This window comes from Balaenoptera borealis, assembly GCF_965194805.1.
Source record: "Balaenoptera borealis genome assembly, chromosome: 4".
In the NCBI taxonomy this organism is placed as follows: domain Eukaryota; kingdom Metazoa; phylum Chordata; class Mammalia; order Artiodactyla; family Balaenopteridae; genus Balaenoptera; species Balaenoptera borealis.
The window spans coordinates 40,850,414-40,876,401 of NC_138861.1; the positions used below are offsets into that span (position 1 = coordinate 40,850,414).

A 25,988-nucleotide genomic window follows, 5' to 3' on the forward strand; every position below is an offset into this window, starting at 1 on the left:
GCCTTAACACTTGGAAAATGTATGACCTTAGAGAGCTGCTTAACTTCACTACATCTTAGTTTCATTATGTGTAAAATAAAGATAATAACACATTCCTTACAGTGTTGTTGAAGGGATTAAAGAAGGGCGCTTATACAAAATGTTTGTTAAAAGCACCTACTAGGGCTTCCCTCACAATCCTACAAAAAGATTCTAACCTTTCCCAGTATCATTCTTTTGCTGACTGGACTATAAACTCCCCAAGGCCAGGGAATGTAATTTATATCAAAATCCCTAAGATCCATGTGGCATATAACAGTATATTTGATGCCAAGATTAAAATATTTTTAATATATTTTGTCAGCCAATAAAAAATAGCCAAATGTGGGGTAATTTTAAATTTCTTTCTCTGCAATTATGTTTTATTTAAATACTTTAAGATCCATTATTTACTCTTATAATACAATAACTTTTTAAATTTTTTTAAGTTTGAATTCCTTTGGTTTTGACTGAAGCCCAATAAATAGAAAAACAAAGTATAAGTTATAACGCCTATCATTTTAAAACAATATTGCTCCCCCCCCCCCCAAAAAAAGAGTGTTCTTTTCCCTCTGTGACATCTAGATGGTATATTGATTCCCAGTATATCTGTTACAGAGCCTACTAAAAGGACTGGCATTCGTCAGAAACAGCACTTAAAACTTAAAGAGATAAAGAAGTGCTGTCTGATCAACAACAGTTAAATGTCGGTAGTCAATTCCAGGTCAAGATGAATGCTGTATATTAAATGTGTGTGTTAGGAGAAATATCTCACATATAAAAACACACAACCAAATGGTAGGAGATAAAAAGGAGACAGGAGACGGGGCGGGGGTGGTGGTGGAAATCATCTACTTTTGCTTTAAACAAAGAGAGAGAGAGAGAAAAAACACAATAAATACAAGGACAAACAATAGCAACTCATCAACCAGTAAATAAATTCAGAACAGCCTTGTCATTCAGTACTCTTCAGTTATCTCAGAATGTACGTTTTAGAAACATTTTGACCCAGACTAGAGCAATGAAAGCTGCTAGTTTAACAGAGTGTGGATGGTACAGCATTGTAAGATAGGTTTAAAACAAACAAACAAACAAATAAACAAAAACCTATGATTAACTGGGACCTGGACCAAAATTTAAAATACAGTTTGAAGATCTGATGATGGTAAACTTTGCTCAAATTCCTACACTACAAGGTAGGGTCATTTTCCCCTAACGTTTACTTTTCTTGACTCTTAAAATAACAGATCACATTGTGCTGGCCCTCTACAGTTGAAAAATGCATGATTTTCCTTTTCCCTCTACCTTGAACTCTTTCTTTCAGTATTTTCCTTCACTTTAAGAATGAGCTCTAATAAATATTAAATACTTGATTATACCTTGGCCAGTCCTGCTTTTTCCCCCCAATCTTCAGTTATTTTTTAGTAAAATAGTAACTTAGAAGATTTTATTTTATCTAATCTCCAAACACTAAGAGTCCCTCGCACACCCTATTACTCAATGAACAATCAATAAATGAAAAACCCAAATGAATGCTCGAGTAGTAACATCAGGTATTCTCTAGATTTAAGCAAACATGCAGCTTTTTCATAAAACAGGCTTAGTCAAAAAAGCTTGGGGCATAACCTGGGACAAACACACCAGGAGTAGGCAATTGGGAAAAGCTTTCCTTTTTCAAGCAATGGAATGCTGGTTGTCTCTTACCATGCATTTCAGCATGAGAGGTGAAAAGCAACTTGATAAAATAACATCAAAACAGACTTAGCAATTGATACCAAACGTAGAAAGCAGTATAGCATATTGCAGCATTTCTCAAGGTTTCTGGGCCAAAGCTCATAGTAAGAAGTCTGTCACTTCAAATCATAACCCAGCACACACACACACACACACACACACACACACACACACACACACACACACACACACACACACACACATCTTAAGCAGAAGATTCATACATGATGCACATCACTTTCTTTTTTTAATGTAATGCTATACTATTCTATTCTTTTTTTAAAATGCTAGTTGTGAACTGCATAGTGTTAAAATTCTGGTTCTATCCACTAGCTATGTGACTTTGTACAACTTGCTTAACCTCATGGTGCCTCAATTTCTGTCCCTGTAAAAGACAATAATAACGTTACCAATCTTAGAAGGCCTTTGTGAGGGTTAAAAGAATTAACACATGTGATATTCTTAAATAAGAGCCTGGCATATACTAAGTCCTTAATAAACATTAGTTAACAGTAATAAAGTGAGAGGTTCCTACCCTGAAATTTACAGCTGAGTTTTCATTTGCAAGATTTCACTTGGAAATGGATAGTTCCATTTCAATCTAACAACATACTTGTTTTTTGGAATAGGTATCCAGGTATATACATTAAATATTCCAAAATAACTATGTTGATCAATTAGAACAGAAATGATTGTACCTGATTATCTTGATTGTCCTCACTTAGAAAATTGGCTTACACAATCAATCTCCTACTAAGGAAATAAATAAATAAATAAATCACAATAGCACAAAAAAATCTTACTAATCCACCAAGGAAGCCCTGGTACTGAAACACTCAGCCATCATAATTTGTTTTTATGGTATGACATTTTGTAAATATATTCCTGTCCTAATTATAACTTCTTATAAAGAAAAGACAAAAAAAAATGTTCTTATCTCTTCCAAGGAGACTGTCAAAATATAAAAATCAGTATGTATTTGTAAAATATGGATTAATGTCACTTCAAAGTTTATGCATGGTTAGATCTGTCTTCTCATCAGTCAGAATTTCAGACTAGTGATGAAACAACAGGGAAAGTGGAGAAAAAAAATCAACTTCAAAACTGATCTCTACTTTTTTTCAGCTTTAAAAGAATAAATTAAACCATTATGTTAAATGAGGAGTTTCTCAATACAAGGAAATATTAAATTTTCATTGTGATTTTCAGACTAGACATTTTTTTTGCACTGCCCCATTTAGACTTTCTTTTTGAACAGAATGATCAGAAACATAATACAGAAGAAAGGGTGCTGATTACATTAATTCAGCTTCAGAAAGAGAATTCCCTGTGCAACATGGAAGAGATTACCAAATAAAATTGTAGCTTTGTATCAATGCTACTAAAACTCCTCTGAAAACCAGCTTAGGGGAAATTAAATGGACATAAACACGCATAAATAATTCAATGCATTTTAAAGCTAGTCAGGCTATATTATCTACTTAAGAAGGAGGGTAAGATCTGTTTATATTTTAAATTAAGCTTTGCACACAATGTTTCCTTTGATTTCACAAGTTTATTTAAACAAATAGTAATGTTTGCTAAATGTATACTATGGGACAAACTTCAATATAATTCTATTATAATCGTTTTTCATACAGATATAGCTCATTTTATGTACGTGATGCATTCCTGAAAATATGTATATAAACAGATATTTCAAAATGGAATCATACTGTAAACATTAGGCAGACTTTAATACCAATAGGAATGAGATACATTTTATAAAGTAAACAATGTTATACATGGAAAGTACAATTTTAAAATACCTGATATGCTTATTTCACTTAAAATAATTCAGTTAATTCCAAACTCACTTATTTCCATGAATATTTAATGAAAACAATTAGTAGTAGCAGAATTCCATTTTCATGAACTTGAATGACTTTTGTAGCATTTGAACTACTGCTGCTTTATAGGAAAGGAGATGTTGTAGGTTATGTGGCTGAGTATTAGAGCTCCCTACTTCTTCCCAGCTCTGCTAATCGCACTACTGTTGGCTAGCCAATTAAGTGCTGTTCAGCTAGTGTTGAAAACACTCTTCATAAATTTTCCTTCCTCAGCACAAAATGCAATCCTTTCACAAAATCTCTTATAATATTATAATTTTTTTTTATATATAAAATTTTTATATAAAAATGGATACTACTACAATTAAACACACTAAATCACCAAAGTGATATTTTTATGTCTTTGTACAGCGGATATGGACATTTATAGATAGAGAATAATGAAAATAACTCTTTTGCTTTGGCTTCTGAACCCCTTTTTACTTTTAATCTAATAAAATAGAAAAAGCAAAATTTCTATTGCTTGTCTAGTGGGGCATAAAAATAACCTCATTTATCACATACAGAAGATAAGTTATAAAGACATGAGTTAAAACAGTGTTTTACACACCTAGCAAAAGTATTTGGCAAGTTCCTTAGAAACAGCTGCAACATACAAATAAGATTCAATTTGAATAAAAGATTCTATTTACCTGGCAAATAATAACAGCATTTTGCTGATACTATTTCATCGGATTCTCATAATGAAAAAATTCATAGGATCTACTTTTAAAAAATTGTTTTGAAGGCTTTCTTCTGGTCATGTAAGATTTTTAGTGGAATAGAGAACAAAGATGAGGGTCAGAGAACGGAGGCTTTTGGCAAGGAAGTAGTAAGACGAGGTGATAGGGTTATGGGAGCTCTTGTTCAGGTACAGTGATGGCAGAAGAGAGAAATACAGCCTCAGCAGAAAAATCCAAATAGCCTCCCACTTAGCACCACTGCTAACTGTTCCATCAAGACATAAACATGCACCTTGTCCACAATCCATCTAACTACTCACTGCATCTTAAAGAGCCTACAAAAAGTCCTCTAAAGCACAAAACATCTTAAGTTATGTGCTTAAATAGAAGTCCAAACTGAAGGACTCAGCTTAAACAAAAAAAAGGCAATTCTTCTAGATGTCTAGAAAGGTTATATATTTATTTTGTGAGGCAAATTTTACATTTTAACAATTTAATGAAAAATGAGACCTTTACTTTCACTTACACAAAATTCAAATAAAGGATAGTAGGATATAATAGTCTGAGAATTAAAGAGCTGTCCAGTTTTTACTATTGACCTACTGCATGGCTCACTACACAAGTCAAACTAATACAGTCCTCATTTATTAGACAAGAGAGTTCTACAGATTCCAGTGAAATACTACAGGGTCTTAGAACAAATACAATACCTAAATGTAAGTAAGGCTTTCCTTTAAAAAAAAAAAAAACCCAAAAAAACATTTATCCACTTATTATTCCTCGTAGTCAATGGGTCACCCGGGAAATTCTGCTGATCTGGCCACAGCTGGCTGCTCTTGGTTGTGCTTGCTCATATGTTTGTGGTCAGCTGAGGGCTGGCTCGTGTAGGATGGCCTCAGCTCACACAGCTCAGCCATCCTCCAGGTGTCAGTCCTGGCCCTCCAGCTAGTTAACCTGGGCATGTTGTTCTCAAGGTGATCAAAGAAAAGTAAAAGCAGAAACTTGCAGGTGCTTTTTCAAACCTCTATTTTGTGTCTAGTTTACTAATTACCTCTTTTTCTCCCCTTACTGGCCTTTTTATTGTTTTTGTTTTTTAATTGTTATAAAATATACATACATGAACCTTACCATTTTAACCACTTTTAAGTGTAAGTTCAGTGGCATTACATTCAGGTTGTTGGCCAACCATCACCACCGTCCATCTCCAGAACTTGTTTCATCTTGCAAAACTGAGACTCTATATCCATTAAGTGAGTCTCCATTCCTCCCTCCCCCCGCCAGGCCCTGGCAACCACCATTCTACTTTCTGTCTCTATGAATTCGACTACTCTAAATACCTCACATGAGTGAAATCACACAGTGTTTGTCCTTTTGTGAATGGCTTATTTCACTTAGCATAATGTCTTCAAGGTTCATCCATACTGCAGCAGGTGTCAGAGGTTCCTTCCTCTTTAAGGCTGAACAATATTCCACTGTATATATGCACCACATTCTGTTTATCCATTTATCCAACAGTGGATACTTGGATTGCTTCCATCTTTTGGTTACTGTAAATAATACTATTATGAATATGAAAATTGGTATACAAATACCTCTTCGAGTCTCTGCTTTTATTTCTCTTGGGTATATATTCAAAAGTAGAATGGCTGGATCTTAGGGTAATTCTATTTTTTATTTTGAAGGAACTGCCATACTTTTTTCCATGTCAGCTTCACCATTGTACAGTCCCACCAGCAGTCCACAAGGGCTCTAATTTCTCCACATCTTCACCAATACTTGTTATTTTATGATTTTTTTTTTTTAATTAAAGCCATCCTACTGGCTGTGAAGTGGTTATCTCATTTGGTTTTGATATACATTTTCCTAACAATTAGTAATGTTGAACACCTTTTCATCTGCTCATTGGCCATTTGTATAACTTCTTTGGAGAATTGTCTATTCAAATTCTTCACCTGTTTTTGAATCAGGTTGTTCGGTTTTTGTTGTTGAGTTTTAGGAGTTCTCTATATATTCTACATATTAATCCCATATCCGATAGGTAATGTGCAAACAAGGCTTTCTTTTGAAAATGAAAACTCTCCTTTAAAAGTGAAAAAGGATTCAGGATATTCTGTTTGTTGATAATTCAGGACAGAAAAGGAAAATTCTTAAAGAATGCCTGATGATATGTGAAAATACTTATAGAAAACCCAGTGTGTGTGTGTGTATGTGTGTGTGTGTATAAAATGTAGTTTTTCCTTACTGATATGCGGTAAATTAGAGGTAGTTTTTGTTATTTACATGTTTCACATTTTAAAATTAAAAACAGACTGATTAATTTTAACACAGTTAAAATTAATTTTTTAGAACTTGGGGGAAATGTCATGTATATTTTATTATTTAATTCACTTAACACATTTATTGAATGGCAGGTCCTATACTAGGCAAGGGAGAAATAATGGTAAACGAGAACTCTATCTTTATGAACTTTAGTGGAGCACACAAGAAGAACCAAAACAAGTAGGTAGAAAGATATGTAAAAATGCAGGATATTTTAGGTGCTCTGAAAGAGAGGAAGGAAGGAATCAGTAATGGTCTCTATGAGGAGGTGTTGTTCCTAAAGGACTGAGACAGTCAGCCACTCACAGAGCAGGGAGATGAACATTCAAGGCAGAGAAAGCAAACTGTGGAGTTGGGAAGGATCCATTCTGCATGCAATGATAAGTCAAGAAAGGTTTAAGCGCTGAATTTATGGAATTCAAAATTACATTTAAAGAGGATCCACTCTGTTGTAGTGAGGAATGGCTCAGAGAAGGGCAAGAGGTAGAGGAAAATCACTTAGGAGACACAGAGCAGTGTGGGGTTACTTGTCTTTTTACAAGAGTGCTGGTAAGAAGTTTCCATGATGTTCTTCGTATCTTTTATCAAGTACTGACACCCTTAGAAGAAGCTGATATTTGGGAATAATATCTTCTTAAATGTATATGGAGAAAAATATATAACTGTTAATATTTTTAGTTGTTATCAAGGTTACCAGGCATATTAAATTTTTCTATTTTAAATTTGAGAATAATGAAAATACATTTAAAAAACAAATATATTAGTTATAATAATATTAAAAATATTTTCTAAATGTGATGTGAAAAATAAAGATAATCACTTGAATATTTTTATATTCAAGATAGTGATATTTCAGATGATTATTAAGAAATTACCTTGGACAAATCTCTGAAGTTACTTGGCAAAGTAAGATCCAGTTCTTCTGATTCATAATTAGTAATGACCCAGGGAAACACTGGGTACTGATTTAAGTCATTGTAACTCCGTCCTGGAAGAGGAAAAAAAAGTCATTCTTAATTTAGAAGAATGAAATGATAGACATTCAGGAATATACTAAAAGTAACAAGAACAACAATTTCTGAGTGCCAGACATTGTTCCCAGTGCTATCCATTCACAATTTCATTTAATTCTCACAATAACCCTATGAAATTGGGATCACCCCCATTTTACAGATAAAAAAACCGAGGCACAAAAGTTTATGTAACTTGCCCCAAATCATGCAACTAGTAATGGTCAAACTACATTCAAATCCAGATACTCTGTACCCACATCTTATAAATTACACAATTATTTTTTATTAGTTGAAAGCCTGCACCAAATAAAATAATCCTCATTAGGAATTTAAAAAACAATTTGCAATCTCACAGAGTTCTTCAACACCAGAATCCTTTCTTTGCCATTAATTAACCAACCAACCAATCAACTAAGTTCAAGTGACTTCACCCCTATGGGCATTCACAGTCAACTGTAAAATGACCAGGATGTTCTTAATAACTCTGAAATTTCTGTGACAGCTTTCAAATTCTATGCTCCTTTGAACATAATGCACAGTATCATAGATGTTGCTTACTTCATTCCCAAATGCTGCCACATACTCTTCTATGATTCTGCTAAACTAATGACATTCAACGACACATTCAGGTCTACTAAAAATATGAATAAAACAAAGGATGACGTAGCCCATCCATGTAGAAACAGCAGTTTTCTGGATATCACCACTTTAGGGAGGCAGCACGGTAGATGACATCATTGTTTCTGGAGTAAAAATGTTGGCGTTTGACTCCACCATTTTACTAGTCTATAACCTATTTTTACTTAGATTTAATGTGAACAGACTTTTATGGCTAAAATACAAGGCAAACAAGGATATTAATATTGGTTGAATTCCTTTCTTATAGTGTATTCTATCATCGCCATTCTTTTCCCGTTCTCAAATATATACAGATATCATATCAATATAGGGCTGAGTATTACAGTAGCTCTCCACACAAATTCTTGGTATCTAAGCCTCCCTTATCATTTGATGTTTTGTTTTTTTTTTTAAACATCTTTATTGGAGTATAATTGCTTTACAATGGTGTGTTAGTTTCCGCTTTATAACAAAGTGAATCAGCTATACATATACATATATCTCCACATCTTCTCCCTCTTGCATCTCCCTCCCACCCTCCCTATCCCACCCCTCTAGGTGGTCACAAAGCACCGAGCTGATCTCCCTGTGCTATGTGGCTGCTTCCCAGTAGCTATCTATTTTACATTTGGTAGTGTATATATGTCCATGCCACTCTCTCACTTCGTCCCAGCTTACTCTTCCCTCTCCCTGTGTCCTCAAGTCCATTCCCCTCGTCTGCATCTTTATTCCTGTCTTGCCCCTAGGTTCTTCAGAACCTTTTTTTTTTTTTAGATTCCATATATATGTGTTAGGATATGGTATTTGTATTTCTCTTTCTGACTTAACTTCACTCTGTATGACAGACTCTAGGTCCAGCCACCTCACTACAAATAACTCAATTTCGTTTCTTTTTATGGCTGAGTAATAACCCATTGTATATATGTGCCACAACTTCTTTATCCATTCATCTGTCAATGGACACTTAGGTTGCTTCCATGTCCTGGCTATTGTAAATAGAGCTGCAATGAACATTGTGGTACATGACTCTTTCTGAATTATGGTTTTCTCAGGGTATATGCCCAGTACTGGGATTGCTGCATCATATGGTAGCTCTATTTTTAGTTTTTTAAGGAACTTCCATACTGTTCTCCATAGTGGCTGTATCAATTTACATTCCCACCAACAGTGCAAGAGGGTTCCCTTTTCTCCACACCCTCTCCAGCATTTATTGTTTGTAGGTTTTTGGATGATGGCCATTCTGACTGGTGTGAGGTGATACCTCACTGTAGTTTTGATTTGCATTTCTCTAATGGTTAGTGATGTTGAGCATCCTTTCACGTGTTTGTTGGCAATTGGTATATCTTCTTTGGAGAAATGTCTATTTAGGTTTTCTGCACAGTTTTGGATTGGGTTGTTTGTTTTTTTTGATATTGAGCTGCATGAGCTGCTTGTAAATTTTGGAGATTAATCCCTTGTCAGTTGCTTCATTTGCAAATATTTTCTCCCATTCTGAGGGTTGTCTTTTCATCTTGTTTATGGTTTCCTTTGCTGTGAAAAAGCTTTTAAGTTTCATTAGGTCCCATTTGTTTATTTTTCTTTTTATTTCCATTTCTCTAGGAGGTGGGTCTAAAAGGATCTTGCTGTGATTCATGTCATAGAGTGTTCAGCCTATGTTTTCCGCTAAGAGTTTTATAGCGTCTGGCCTTACATTTTGGTTTTTAAACCATTTTGAGTTTATTTTTGTGTATGGTGTTAAGGAGTGTTCTAATTTCATTCTTTTACATGTAGCTGTCCAGTTTTCCCAGAACCACTTATTGAAGAGGCTGTCTTTTCTCCACTGTATATGCTTGCCTCCTTTATCAAAGATAAGGTGACCATATGTGCATGGGTTTATCTCTGGGCTTTCAATCCTGTTCCATTAATCTATATTTCTGTGTTTGTGCCAGTACCATACTGTCTTGATTACTGTAGCTTTGTAATATAGTCTGAAGTCAGGGAGCCTGATTCTTTCAGGTAGGATTTTATTGCTATAAACTTCCCTCTTAGAACTGCTTTTGCTGCATCCCATAGGTTTTGGGTCGTCGTGTTTTCATTGTCATTTGTTTCTAGGTATTTTTTGATTTCCTCTTTGATTTCTTCAGTGATCTCTTGGTTATTAAGTACTGTATTGTTTAGCCTCCATGTGTTTGTAATTTTTACAGACTTTTTTCCTGTAATTGATATCTAGTCTCATAGTATTGTGGTTGGAAAAGATATGTGATATGATTTCAATTTTCTTAAATTTACCAAGGCTTGATCTGTGACCCAAGATATGATCTATCCTGGAGAATCTTCTATGAGCATTTGAGAAGAAAGTGTATTCTGTTGTTTTTGGATGGAATGTCCTATAAATATCAATTAAGTCCATCTTGTTTCATGTATCATTTAACTCTTGTGTTTCCTTATTTATTTTCACTTTGGATGATCTGTCCATCAGTGAAAGTGGGGTGTTCAATTCCCCTACTATGATTGTGTTGTCGATTTCCCTTGTATGGCTGTTAGCATTTGCTTTATGTATTGAGGTGCTCCTATGTTGGGTGCATAAGTATTTACAATTGTTTTATCTTCTTCTTGGATTGATCCCTTGATCATTATGTAGTGTCCTTCTCTGTCTCTTGTGATAGTCTTTATTTTAAAGTCTATTTTGTCTGATATGAGAATTGCTACTCCAGCTTTCTTTTGATTTCCATTTGCATGGAATATCTTTTTCCACCCCCTCACTTTCAGTCTTTATGTGTCCCTAGGTCTGAAGTGGGTCTCTTGTAGGCAGCATATATACAGGTCTTCTTTTTGTATCCATTCAGCCAGTCTATGTCTTTTGGTGGGAGCATTTAATCCATTTACATTTAAGGTAGTTATCTATATGTATGTTCCTATTACCATTTTCTTAATTGTTTTGGGTTTGTTATTTTAGGTCTTTTCCTTCTCTTTTGTTTCCTGCCTAGAGAAGTTCCTTTAGCATTTGTTGTAAAGCTAGTTTGGTGGTGCTGAATTCTCTTAGCTTTTGCTTCTCTGTAAAGGTTTTAAAATCTCCGTCGAATCTGAATGAGATCCTTGCTGGGTAGAGTAATCTTGGTTGTAGGTTTTTCCCTTTCATCACTTTAAATATGTCTTGCCACTCCCTTCCAGCTGCAGAGTTTCTGCTGAAAGATCAGCTGTTAACTTCATGGGGATTCCCTTGTATGTTATTTGTTGTTTGTCCCTTGCCAATTATAATATTTTTTCTTTGTATTTAATTTTTGATAGTTTGATTAATATGTGTCTTGGTGTGTTTCTCCTTGGATTTATCCTGTATGGGACTCTCTGTGCTTCCTGGACTTGATTGACTATTTCTTTTCCCATATTAGGAAGTTTTCAACTTCAAATATCTCTTCAAATATTTTCTCAGTCCCTTTCTTTTTCTCTTTTTCTTCCAGGACCCCTATAGTTCGAATGTTGGTATGTTTAATGTTGTCCCAGAGGTCTCTAAGACTGTCTCAATTCTTTTCATTCTTTTTTCTTTATTCTGCTCTGCAGTAGTTATTTCCACTATTTTATCTTCTACATCACTTATCCATTCTTCTTCCTCAGTTATTCTGCTATTGATTCCTTCTAGAGAATTTTTTATTTCATTTATTGTGTTGTTCATCATTGTCTGTTTGCTCTTTAGTTCTTCTAGGTCCTTGTTAAACGTTTCTTGTATTTTCTCCATTCTATTTTCAAGATTTTGGGTCATCTTTACTATCATTACTCTGAATTCTTTTTCAGGTAGACTGCCTATTTCCTCTTCATTTGTTTGGTCTGGTGGGTTTTTACCTTGCTCCTTCATCTGCTGTGTGTTTCTCTGTCTTCTCATTTTGCTTAACTTACTGTGTTTGGGGTCTCCTTTTTGCAGGCTGCAGGTTCATAGTTCCTGTTGTTTTTGGTGTCTGCCCCCAGTGGCTAAGGTTGGTTCAGTGGGTTGTGTAGGCTTCCTGGTGGAAGGGACTAGTGCCTGTGTTCTGGTGGATGAGGCTGAATCCTGTCTTTCTGGTGGGCAGAACCCCGACCGGTGGTGTGTTTTGGGGTGTCTGTGACCTTATGATTTTAGGCAGCCTCTCTGCTAATGGATGGGGTTGTGTTCCTGTCTTGCTAGTTGTTTGGCATGGGGTGTCCAGCACTGTAGCTTGCTTGTTGTTGGGTGGAGCTGGGTCTTAGCTTTGAGATGGAGATCTCTGGGAGAGCTTTCGCCGTTTCGTATCACATGGAGCCGGGAGGTCTCTGGTGGACCAATGTCCTGAACTTGGCTCTCCCACCTCAGAGGCACAGGCTTGACACCCAGTTGGAGCACCAAGACCCTCTCTGAATACTGTTACCTCCTCAGAGCGCTCAATAGCAGGGTGCATGGAGCTTTTACAGAGGGTCTTAGCAAGCAGGCAGTCCTGAGGTACCAGATTAGCAAACGTTCAAAAGCTTGACAATATACTCTGTTGGCAAGGGTGTGGAGAAACAGTCCCTCTTTTGCCTTGCTAGTGAGAATGCAAAAGGGTATAACCAACAACAACTTTGTCAATATGTCTTCATCAACCAAATGAGCAATGACAATGTGGGACCCAGAACCACTCACTCTGTGGAAGAATCCCAGGTTCAGGCAGGGGACAGGCAGAGTGCAGGTAATATCTGGATATTGCTTGACACTTTACAGACTGTTGTCAATGAATTTGCCTTCTCTGCTGAGCTTCAAAGCTTCCAAGGTCTTGGCAGCTGGGAAGTGAAAGGCAGAGGGAGGGAGCGTGGGGCAGGAGCAGGTCCTGGGCATGTGCCCATGAGAGTGGCTGCCTGAGAGACCCAGGAGCAGACGGTAAATAGTCCCCCGATTGGACGGAGCAGAGCAAGGACTACAACCTGATTTGATGCTTTTAACATTTTATTTCACTGTATTCATCAAGGGCGTGAGGTCTATTAGAGTAACAGAGTTCTTCCTTGATTGATCTGGAAATAGTCTTAGAAAACATGAATAACTAGGACAATTTTAATTCAGAAGTATTTATGTCATTACATATTTCTGTCAATTTTAACTTCTCCCAGAAGAAAATAACCAAACTTAACAGCAAAAAGCAGTCTATTTTGATGTCTCCATTCTCTCACATTTTCCTGATTGAGATGTTAGTAAATAGTAAAATCCTCTTCTTAGCCTATCTGCTTAAATAATCAAGTTTATTGTACCTACGAAAAAAAGAGTACGCATCTGCTCACTGTAAACAGACTTTTATTAATTAAGTTAAATTCAATATTTAGCTACTGAATGCCTAGTGACTGTCTTTTGGGAAATGTGTCATGATATCATGAGAACCTATTTGTATCACAGATAACACTGTAAAAGAAATATTAAATAACATGAGACTCCACCCCAGCCTCTAGTGTATGTAAAAACCATCCAAAGCAAATTATTGATTCTATTCTTTAAAGAGAATATCCAGGGGATATATTTAAAAGACACTATAGGCACACTAGAAGTTGAGAGTAGACCATTTCATAAATGCTGTCCATAATTATTACACTGCATTCAATCTAGGTGTTAATTGATTTATCATGTACAAAACATGTCCATTTAAACTTGTTGCATAAGTTTCCTGTCTCTCATTATTACTTAAAAATCCTTTCAGTCTCTAGTTATACAATCCCTACTAAATTCCACATAACTGTTCAAACTTTCTTTATTCCATTCCCTCAATGGACCCTCAGATGAGTATCTTCCTAACTGATGAATTTTAGACTTTTTCAGTGTAAGCCCTGAACTTCCAATTCTTCGTACTACACCCTCTCTTCTCCACTTCTCCAATAGTGTCTTTATTCTCTGGGAGGTGTGATTCTTCCACCTGAGCTCTTGAACAGGTCTCCCTCATAATGTGAATTGTTACTTTTCCTCTCTCTTCCTCTTTCATAGTTACTCTCCGCTGCCTTAACTCACCCTCTCTCTACTATTACACAAGAAAACTGTAATCTACATCTAATGTTCTCATTTAATCTTGAACCATTCAGTCCTTATAATCAAACTTTTTTGCTTGTTTTGCAAATAAACCCCTAGGGACTTCCCTGGTGGCGTAGTGGATAAGACTCAGCGCTCCCAATGCAGGGGGCCTGGGTTCGATCCCTGGTCAGGGAACTAGATCCCATATTCATGCTGCAACTAAGAGTTCTCATGCAACAACTAAGCAGCCAGCCTGCCACAACTAAGACCTGGCACAACCAAATAAATAAATATTAAAAAAGAAAGAAAACAAACCCCTGTAAAGTAACCCATAAGTCCTGAGATGTTAAAGCCAAAGGCATGGCCTGTACTCACTCTTAATTCTCCCTTACCTCTCCATCACATCTAATACAGCGGCCAAGGCCTTTCTCCCTTTCCCCTTGTATCTCAAGACATTTGCTTCACCTTAGTTCTCCTCCTACTAAGTCTATAAACTCTGGGGTCAGTCATTCTCTTCTCTTCTTTAATAACTTTCCCTCTTTCTTTTTGTTATGCTCAAGAGCATTCCCCAGACCTTACCTCACTGCTTTCTATATCACCTGGCTTGGTAATCTCAGCTCTCTCTCTTGGTGATTTCCTCTCTATGCAGATGAAATCCAATGTCCTATCTCTAAGCTCCAAATACCCTCAACTTAACCTATACTCCAACAATTCTTTTTGGTATCTTATCTTGGATGTCTTGCTAGCACAGTAAAATCATCTTTCTCTAGATCAATTTTTTGACTTCTTTTTCCTTTAATGGCACCACCATTTTCTTCATGATTTAGAGCAGAAGCCTGGAAGTCTTTTCTGACACTTTTTTCTCATTTACTCCCAACATTCAGTTAGCTGCATGGCAAATGGTTTGCACCTTGTAAATTCTTGTGTTATCTTTGTTTGTTTGTTTGTTTAATTAATTAATTTAATTAATTTATTTTTGGCTGCATTGGGTCTTTGTTGCTGTGTGCGGGCTTTCTCTGGTTGCGGTGAACAGGGCCTACTCTTTGTTGCAGTGTGTGGGCTTCTCACTGTGGTGGCTTCTCTTGTTGTGGAGCACGGGCTCTAGGCAGGTGGGCTTCAGTAGTTGCGGTACACAGCCTCAGTAGTTGTGGCTCATGGGCTCTAGAGCACAGGCTCAGTAGTTGTGGCACATGGGCTTAGTTGCTCCGCGGCATGTGGGATCTTCCCGGACCAGGGATCGAACCCGTGTCCCTTGCATTGGCAGGCAGATTCTCAACCACTGTGCCACCAGGGAAGCCCTATTCTTGTGTTATCTAATCCTTTGTTTTAATTCCTACTGTCACCTCTCTAATGCAGGCCCTCATTACTTTTTATATGTAATTGCTTCCTAACTTCTGCTCTCTACCTAGACTCTCTGCACCATAATTTATCCTTCATACTGCTTCCAACTTTTCATACAGTTCTGATATTACTCATTTGTTCAAAAACTTTCAAAAGTTTCCCTGTGAATTGACTGCCAATTCCTCAAACTGACAAAAAAAATCTTCCACAATGTCTCCAGACTACCTTTCTAGTTTTCTTTTTCATTATACCTTTATGAATATATATTTTATGTACACGCAAACACAAACACACATACTATACCATTAATTGTTCTCTAGCTATAATTCATTTCTTCCCATCTTTGTATGCTTGCTTACACCTTCAGCTTTACATGGAACGACTCTATTTATACAAATACTCAAAATAATCTAATCATATCACTATTAATAATTTATCATTTGAAATACATCAACATGTGAGCTTAAATTACCTGCTATTGTGTTGAGAAACATCAAGTACTCAAAATTTGAAATCTCCCTGTGTTGCCATCGCTGGGTCATATTAGAAGCTTTAAAAAGTTGACGAGGACTAGCTAATGAGATACGCCTGCAAGAAAAAGAATTTGATATAGAATCAAATTTAACTTAAGATTAATTAGATCAGTAATAAATCATGACTTCTGTGCTCATTCAAAATGGCATCTGTATTATTCTGAGACGTTCTATTCATGTTATACTAACGAATGCTAGAGATGTTTCAACCTATAATTAATGGTTAAACGAATGATTTGGATGAGTCACAGGTCTATTACCCATATTCTATTCATCAAGGTAAGCTGTCATTACAAAGCCATTATAATATCTAGGCTCCATAAATGTTGATTAATAACAGTATGATTAATAATTCACTGCCTTACTGATACAAAAGTAATTATAGTAACTGAGAAACACACACAAAATTGTATTCACATCTTTATCAGTTTAAATAGTCATCTCTTAAAGACAGCATATTTGTACAATATAAATTTAAACATTATGTTTGTATACCCATTGTAATAGGGGAAAGAGGATCCCAATCCCTCAGGTGTCTATTCGTGGGTTCGGATAAAGGTAAGGGAAACTATTATTCTTTTATACAGCCTAACAGTAGACCAAGTTTTCTGTTTTCTTAACGTAATGTAAATAACAAAGGATATAACTGACCAATACTAAGTAGCAGTGGGAAATAGGTGACAGGATTAATTACTACATTCAGAGCCCAGAATCTCAGAGAAGTATGCTGTCACAGTTCTTCCTACTACTAAGGACAAGATACGTATTTTTTTCAAGCTTTATTTCCAAAGGTACAATTTACGTAACACAAAATTTACCCTTGTAAGTGTACTATTCAATGATTTTTTAAAGTAAATTTCTAGAGTTGCGCAATTATCACCACATTGTATTTTGGAACATTTTAATCAACGCTAAAACTTCCCTTGTGCCTATTTAGAGTTAATTCCTATTCCTATCCCCAGCTCTAGGCAACTATCAATCTGCCTTCTGTCTCTATAACTAGCCGTTTCTGAACATTTCAGATAAATGGAATCATATATCATGTAATCTTTTGCATCAGTCTTCTTCTACTAACCGTAATGTTTTGAGGTTCATCAATGTGGCAGCATGCATAAGCAGTTCATTTCTTTTGATTGTAAATAGTATTCCATTGTATGAATACAGAATATACCACATTTTTGAAATCCGTTCACCAGTTGATAGACATTTAAATTATTCCAGTTTTTAGGTATTATGAAAAATGCTATTCAGAACATTCACGTACACATCGTTGATGAACATATGGTTGCATTTCTTTTGGGTAGATGCCTAGGAGTGAAATTGCCAGGTTGTCTGTTGACTTAATATTTATCTTTTTGAGAAACTGCCAAATTGTCTTCCATTATACATTCCAACAAACAATGTATGATGTTCCAAATTTTCCACATCTCTGCCAATACTTGCTATTGTATGAAATTTTTATTATAGCCATTCTAGTGAGTGTAAAATGGTATCTTATTATAATTTTAATGTACATTGTTGAACATCTTTTCATGTGTTAATTAGCCATTTGTTTATTTTCTTTGAGGAAATTACTATTCAGATCTTTTTTACCTTAATTGGGTTGCTTCTGTCCTATTATTGAGTTGTCAAAGGTCATCATACATTTTGGATACAAGTCTATCAAATACATGATGTGCAAATATTTTCTCAGTCTGTGGCTTATCTTTTCACATACTTAGTGATATATTTAAAGCACAAACATTTTCAATTTTGATTAAATCCATCTTCTCAATTTTTGTCTTTTATGAATTATGCTTTTGGGTGTCACATGTGAACTCTTTGCCTAATGCAAGATGATAAAGTTTTTATCCTATATTTTATTTGAGAAATTTTTTAGTTTTAGATCTTAAATATAGGTCAATGACCCACCTTAATTCTTATGAACATTGTGTGGTAAGTGTTGAAGTTCATTTTCTTGCATGTGACTATCCAGTCATTACAGTACCATTTGTTTAAAGATTACCCTTTCTTCATAGAATTGTGTAGGCACGTTTCTTAAAAAGCAACTGACCATAAATGCAAGGGTTTATTTCTGTATCCTCAATGTAGTTTCATTAATTTATGTGCCTATCCTTGTATAAATAGCACACATTTTGATTATTATGGTTTTATGGTAAGTTTTGAAATCAGATAGTGTAAGTTCTGTAATTTTGTTGTTCTTTTTCAAAATTGTTTTGGCAATTCTAGATCCATTGTATTTCAGCTTCTCTATTTCTCCCAAAAAGTGTACTAAATTTTGATAGGGGTTGTATTAAGCTTATAGATTGAGGAAGAATTGACATCTTAATCATATTGAACCTTCTGATCCATGAATATGGAATGTCTCCATTTATTGATGTCTGTCTTTAATTTCTAACAGCCATGTTTTACACTTTTCATTGCAAAAATTGTACACGTCTTTTGTCATCTGGGAATAAAGACATTTCCCTTTCCAATCTGGATGCCTTTGATTTTTCCCTTCCCTTCCTTTCTTATCACACAGGCTTATCACACATTATATATCAATATAATATTGATAGAAGTGGTGAGAATGGAAGACATTCTAGCCTTCCTGACCTTAGGGGAAAAGCGTTTAATCTTTCAACATTAAGTACAGTGTATGTTATGTGGGTTTTTGATGGTTGCTATTTATCTGTTTGAGATTTTCTAGTCATGAATGTGTGTTTTATTTTGTCAAATGCTTTTTCTGTGTCTACTAAGATGATCATGTGGGTTTTTTTTTTTGTCCTGTAGTCTATTAACTTCATGCATAACATTAATTGATTTTCACATTTAAACCAATCTGCATTCTTGTGATAAAACCCACATGGCTACTTTATAATCCTTTTTGTATATTGCTGGATTTGGTTTGATAATATTTTGTAAAGGATTTTTGAATACATGTTCATTAGGGATACTAGTCTACAGTTTTCTCTTGTTAGCTTATTTTTTCTTGTGATGTCTTTGCCTAGCATTGGTATTAGGGTGAAGATGGCCTCACAGACTGAGCTAGAAAGTGTTTCTTCTTCCTGTGTCTTCCAGATGAGCTTATGAAAGATTGATATCTTTTCTAATTTATCTATTTAATAAGATTCACCAGTAAAGCCATCTGGGCTTTGACTTTTCTTTGTGGGAAGATTTTTAAATTACTAATTCAATGGACCTGTTATAGGCCTATTCAGAATTTTAATTTCTTCTTGAGTCAGTTTTGACAATTCTGTCTTTCTAGGAATTTACCCATCTCATCTCAATTGTCTTAATTTGTAGGCTGAATTTGTTCAGGATATTTCCTTCTAATCCTTTTAATTTCTACATCGTGAGCAGTGCAGTCCCTTCTTTCATTTCTGACCTTGGTAATTCATACCATCTCTTTTGTTCATAGTTAGGCAGTTAAAAGAATGTCAATTTTATTGAGCTTTTCAAGGAATCAGCTTTTGCTTAATTGATCTTCTTTATTGTTTTTGTCTGTTTTTCATTGATTTCTGCTCTAATTTTCTTTAGTCACTTTTTCCTACTTGTTTTCCATTTAGCTTGTTCTTCTTTTTCTAGTTTCTAAAGATGGAAGCTTAGGTTACTGATGTTAGGCATTTCTGTATTTCAGATATAGGTATTTAAAGCTATAAAATTTCCCCCTGAATACTATTTTAGCTGCATCCCATAAATTTTGATATGTTATATAGCTCTGTTGGATACAGAAACCCAAATCACTGTCCTTCTCAGTACCATTGTAGGAGGAGTTGCTGAGTGCAGAAGTTACCAAAAGCACCAAGGGCTACTCTGAAGAGCTGCAGCAGCATGTCTGGAAACAAAAAAAAAGGAGCTCCCAAGCCCAGGCACTCTAAATGCAGGGAGGTATGTAGGGGAGAAACTGGCACAGACCATGGAGCAAGAAATAAAAGGAGAAAAAAGCCCTCCTACCACTCCAGTCACCCCCTATGGCCTAACCTCTGCTCATCCTAACCTCATCCATGTACTTCACACCAAGCTTCAAACTGCAAGATAATATGATCTCCTGGTAGCTGTTAAAACCTCTGATTATTTATGTGTTAAACTCCTTGATTAGTGTTCCCTTACAGAAAAAAAAAAAAAAATGCCTGAATCAAGTGATAGGGTTGGGCAAAACTAGTGAAGAGAAAACTAAAATGATATTATAGGTAGAAACTTTGGGTTGGTTCAGTATGTTGTTATGGCTTATAACTGGTATTGATGTGTATATGCTTATACTGTCAAGTACTCATAAAGTGTCAGAGAGAATATTCCAGATCAAGAGCTACAGGTAAAAGAGTGATAATAGGATTAATTCTCCTGCCATTTGCCATCAGTAGTAGGTCAGGATTTAATCCAAATATCTCTACCTACTCATGTCCTATTGACTGAGAAGTCAGAAGTCTCACACCTAAACCAGAACCAAGAGAGATAGCCCAAAGGCTGCAACAAAATTCAAGGGACTGCTTGCCAACTAGAACTTGTTGATACTGAATAGACAAACTCACAACAATCAACCTCTGGCAGCCAAAAACTGCTGTTGCTACATGCAATAGCCTTTTTTCAGTCTATGTCTTACTGATTTTTCATCAAATCTTACCTTCTTGAAATAGTCTCATTCTTTGGCATCACATTTTCCTGGATTTCCCATTTTTCAAGGCCCTTCTGTTTTTGTTTTGTTTTTTTTTCTCTTTCATTTACTTAACATTTAAATGTTGCATTTCCTCAGAATGCAGCCCTCGTTTCTCCTGCTCCTTCTACGGTCTGTCCCAGGTGGGTTCATTTCCTCTCAAGGCTTCAAATTTCATCTAAATGGTAATGACTCCCAATTACTACACTTTTCATTTGCGCTCTAGCCATACCTTCTTATATCTAACTTCCTATTCAACATTTCAGTCTAGACATCTCTCAGGGGTTTCAATTTCAACAGATCTAAACCTAACCTTCTCCTTTTCAGTTCATTCACTTCTGCCCCCCACCCTCAACCCCAACCCCAACCATGGGGGGTATGGGAGGGTAGATGCATACAGGTACTCCTTCTACAGTGTTCCCCATCTCAGTCTGTGCTACTGAGCAGTTCAAGCTGAAACTTGGGGAGACACACTGGATGCCTCCCCTTTTTATCATCCTCCAAATTTAGCTAATCTCCAAGTCACACAAATTGTATCTCCTTAAAGTCTCTAAACAAGATGTCTCTCTTCCTGTGATGACCTAGAGGGGAGGGATGGGGGGGCGGGTAGGAGGGAGGCTCAAGAGGGAGGAGACATATGTTTACAAATAGCTGATTCACTTTGTTGTAAAGCAGAAACTAACACAACATTGTAAAGCAATTATACTCCCAAAAAAAAACAACAAAAAAAAGATGTCTCTCAACAATGATACTACATTTTACTTCGATTTCTACAATAAGTTCCCGCCTCCAAACTGACACTGTCTTCCTGAAATCACTAAGTGCCGGTGATACTTGCCTTCCAACATTCCTTAATACACTGGAAGTTTCAGGGCCTTTACACATGCTACTCACTCTTACAAAGGTTAGCTGATTCCAGTCCTTCAAATCAAACTATAAAGTCACATAGGAAGATATTTCTGACCATCTTATCCAAAGCACTCCATCTCCACTCCACTAACCACTATCAAAATACCCAAAACATCCTTCTTTCACTTACACGGTTTTTCCTTTCATTTACATATTTGTTTAAATGCTTGTGGGCAAGATGATATTTATATTGTACATTACTGGGTGATTGATACACTGTAAGTGCTGAAGATCTATTTAACTGACTGACTTAATAAATTAAGACTTTCAGCTTTCATTAACTGTGGGAAAACATTACAAAGAGTTCCTAAGTATGACAACACATAAAACTCTTTTTAAAATAAAGAGATAATCAGTAAGGACTTCCCTGGTGGCTCAGTGCTTAAGAATCCGCCTGCCAATGCAGGGGACACAGGTTCAAGCCCTGGTCCGAGAAGATCCCACATGCCGCGGCGCAACTAAGCCTGTGTGCCACAGCTACTGAGCCTGCGCTCTAGAGCCCACACACCACAACTACTGAAGCCCACACACCTAGAGCCTGTGCTCTGCAAGAAGAGAAGCCACCATAACAAGAAGCCCGCACATCACAACAAGAGTAGTCCCTGCTCACCACAACTAGAGAAAACCCGCGTGTAGCAACAAAGACCCAACGTAGCCAATAAATAAATAAATCTTTAAAAACAAAAGAGAGATAATCAGTAGAATTTTTTATTAAGATAAGGAAATCTACTATGCCATTCTGAGCTGCTTCCTCCTGAACCCTGAAATTCCTCATGAAATTATAAAATTATCGAATCAAAAGCTTTACTGGGATTGTAAAGCAACTATGGCTAATAAACCAGAAGGGCCTCTTTATGTATCCTGTTTACATAAAAGTTGTAACCTGTTACATGTCCATGAATTTTTTGATATTTTCTCTTCAAGAGATGGAACTTGATTCTCCTGCCATGGAGGCTGGGCTATATTTAATAACTCACTTGTAACAAATAAGATGTAGCAGAAATGATGGCGTGTGACTATCAAGGCTAGGTCATTAAGAAGACATTGGGGCTTCTGTCCTTCTCTCTAGAATCACTTGCTCTGGGGAAAGTCATACAGTCACTCAAAAGCAGCCTGTGGAGAGGAAGACTTGGCGCAGAACTGAGTCCTACTGCCAAGGTGCATGGGAGTGCATCCTCTTAGAAAGTCCTCCAGCCTAGGATAACTGCAGCTCCTGCTAATATCCTATTATTTGTTGATTCTATCTCAATTGCATTTGTAACAAGATACTAACTAAAAAAATTGAAATAAACACTAATCAACATCAATACAAAATTAGGTATGCTAAAAGTAAACTCTAAGTTTCTACTGCTAATACATTTCAATCAATAGAAAAATCCCAGTGTTAACTCTCTTCCTAGTTTTTAAATTAGTTAACTAAATTGTATTGATGAAGTATTAACACCTACTAAGAAAGAAAACAGTTAATGATGGTGCTATTTAAACGTAGACAACTGGTCAGCACATAGGAAAGAGAGGTATAACCCCACACTTTCCCAATTCCCTGTACTGTGAGAGATGCTTTTTGGCATTTTAACATTCCTTTCAAGTAGTTATTAAGTTACTTTGAACAATATAAATACTAGTTATTAAGTCCATATGTATACACAAAGTTAATATTTGAACTCTGTTTACCAGAGGTTAAAGATAAAAGTTTTAATTAACTATGTTGTATTCAAAATCCTTAATATATGGATTCGATATTTACATCAACAGAGAAAAAAATTACAACAAATACGACATAATAAAGCAAAGTCTAATCATTTTTATCAAAATGATTAAAAATTTTAATCTGATTTATCATACATGTTAAATAATGGTACATTTGAAAATGGGTATGTAATAAGCACTTTTGTAACTTAGATATTTTAAATATAGAGAGCCTATTTTTCTATGATCTTTGTTGAGATAAAATTTAATATAATAACATTTACTAAACTTAAGTGTATAGTTTAGTAAGTTTTGAATATACCTATTTCTGTAACCAACCATCATAGAAAGACTCCAAAAAGCTAATTCCTTTGTCCCAGTGTCTGGCTCCTGGCAACCAATGATCTGCTTTCTGTCACTATATGCTTCTGTTTTTTCAACAATTTCATATAAATAGAGTCATATAATTTCACATAATTTTTCAGTCATTTCATGTAAGTAGAATCATAGCCCATGGCTATGATGTACGTAGCCCACGGTGCTTAACTTCTTTTACTCAGCACAATGTTTCTGAGAGTCATCCACGTTGTTGCATGTGGCGTCCACGTTGTTGCACGTACTCAATTCCTTTTTATTTCTGAGTAGTATTTCATTGCGTGGATGCAGTGCAATCTGTTGATCCATTTACAGTTGATGGAACTAGAAATGTTTTCAGTTTGGGACTACATGAATAACATTTGCTTACAAGTGAATGTGTGCACATATATTTTCATTACTCTTGGTAAACACCTAGGAGTGGAACTGACAGGACATAAATTAAGTGTATATTTAACTTAATAAGAAATCTGGCAAATTTTCCAAAGTGACTATACGAATTTGCATTCCTACTAGCATAGTTCTAGTGTTCCTGATACTGTATATTGATTTCACATTCTTTATCTTTTTCTGTTTTTGAAAATCAGGTTTACTGATTTCTTTACATAGCATAAAATTCATCCTTTTTTAGGTATACAATGCAATGAGTTTTGCCAAACAAAGAGAGTTGTGTAACACCACAACAATCAAGACAGGAAATATTTCCATGTTATCAAAAGGTTCCCTCACACCCTCCTTTGTAACTAATCCTCCCTCTTCACCTCCAATCTCTTGAAACCACTGATCTGATTTCTGTCCAAGTAGTTCTATTTTTTCCAAAAGGTCATATAAATGGAATCACACAAAATGTAATCTTTTGTGTTGCCTTCTTTCATCGAACATAATACTTTTTAAATTCATCTGCCTTGTTCTGTATTTTAGTAGCTTATTCCTTTTTATTGTTGAGCAGTATATCCTGTTGTATGGTTGAATGTACCATAATTCGTCCACTTACTAGTTGAGGACCATGTTGGCTATATCCATTTTTTTGTGACTGTGAATATAGCTGCTATAAACATTTGTGAATAGGTCACTACATGAATATACATATTTTCATTTCTCTAGGGTAAATGCCTTTAAGTGAGACTACTGGGATGTATGGTAAGTGTATGGTTAATTTTATATGAAACTGCAAAACTGCTGACTTTCCCATCAACAACATGTGAAGTTCCAGGTACTCTGCATTCTTATTAGCTCTTGTTGTTATCAGTTTTTAAAAAGTCATTCTAATAGGTGTGCCATGAGATCACACTGTGGTTTTAACTGGCATTTCCTTGATTACTACTGATGTTTGGCATCATTTCATGTGTTTGATATTTGTATCTATTCTTTGCTGAAGTATCTGTTCAAATCTTCTACTTATTTTTTAAAAACAGATTGCTTGTCTTGTAATTAAATGTAAGAGTTTCTTATATATTCTGTATATAAATCCTTTGTCACACATAATTTGAACTAATATTTTAACCCAGCCTAGAGCATATCGTTTCATTTTCTTAAGAGTGTCTTTCAAAAGCAAATGTTTTTAATTTGAAAGGCCAATTGATGATTCTTTAAAAAATCTTATCTAAGAAATCTTTGCCTAACTCAAGGTCACAAAGATTTTTCTCCTATGTTTTCTTTAGGAAATTTCACTTTGGCACTTACATTTAGGTTATATTACATTTTGAGTTAATCCGAGTTCATTTATGTTACATCTTGAGTTCATATATTACATTTTGAGATAAAGGATGAGGTGGGGTTTTTTTGTTTTGGGTTTGTTTTTTGTTTTGGGGGTTTTTTTTGCATATGGATATGCAATTGTTGACCACCATTTGTTGAAGAAACTATCTTTTCCCATGGACATATCTTGATACCTTTGTTGAAAATCAAATTGACCATTTATGGATGGGCCTATTTCTGGACACAATTATATTCTATTGCTCTATAAGTCAATTTTACAAAACTACCAAACTACACTAGTTAATGTAATTTTATATTAAGTCAAAATCAGATAAAGTCCTCCAACTTTTTCTTTTTCAAAATTGTCTTAGCAATTCTAGATATTTGCATTTCCATTTAAATTTTACAATCAGCTTGTCAATTTCTTCAAAAGAGCCTTTTAGGATTTTGGATAGGATTGCTTTGAACCTATAGATCTGTTTGGAGAGAACTAACATCTTACTTATATCGAGTCTTCCAGTTCATGAACATGGTATAGTACAACTTTCCATTTTTAGGTTTCTTTCATTTTCCTAAACAGTGTTTATAGTTTTCAGTGAACAAG

The 25,988-nt window shown here is 35.5% G+C and overlaps 1 protein-coding gene across 5 annotated transcripts in view; it reads right to left on the reverse strand.

Annotated features, from left to right (window-relative positions):
- LRBA (LPS responsive beige-like anchor protein) overlaps positions 1-25,988 on the reverse strand; it is a 735,668-nt gene that overhangs the window by 189,331 nt on the left and 520,349 nt on the right. For all 5 annotated transcript variants that reach the window (XM_082388949.1, XM_082388950.1, XM_082388948.1 and 2 more), the window contains exons 43-44: positions 16,017-16,132; positions 7,498-7,610 (exon numbers count right to left, since the gene is read on the reverse strand). In XM_082388949.1, the coding sequence (XP_082245075.1) occupies positions 7,498-7,610; positions 16,017-16,132 (229 nt within the window). The remainder of the gene's footprint in view (positions 1-7,497; positions 7,611-16,016; positions 16,133-25,988) is intronic.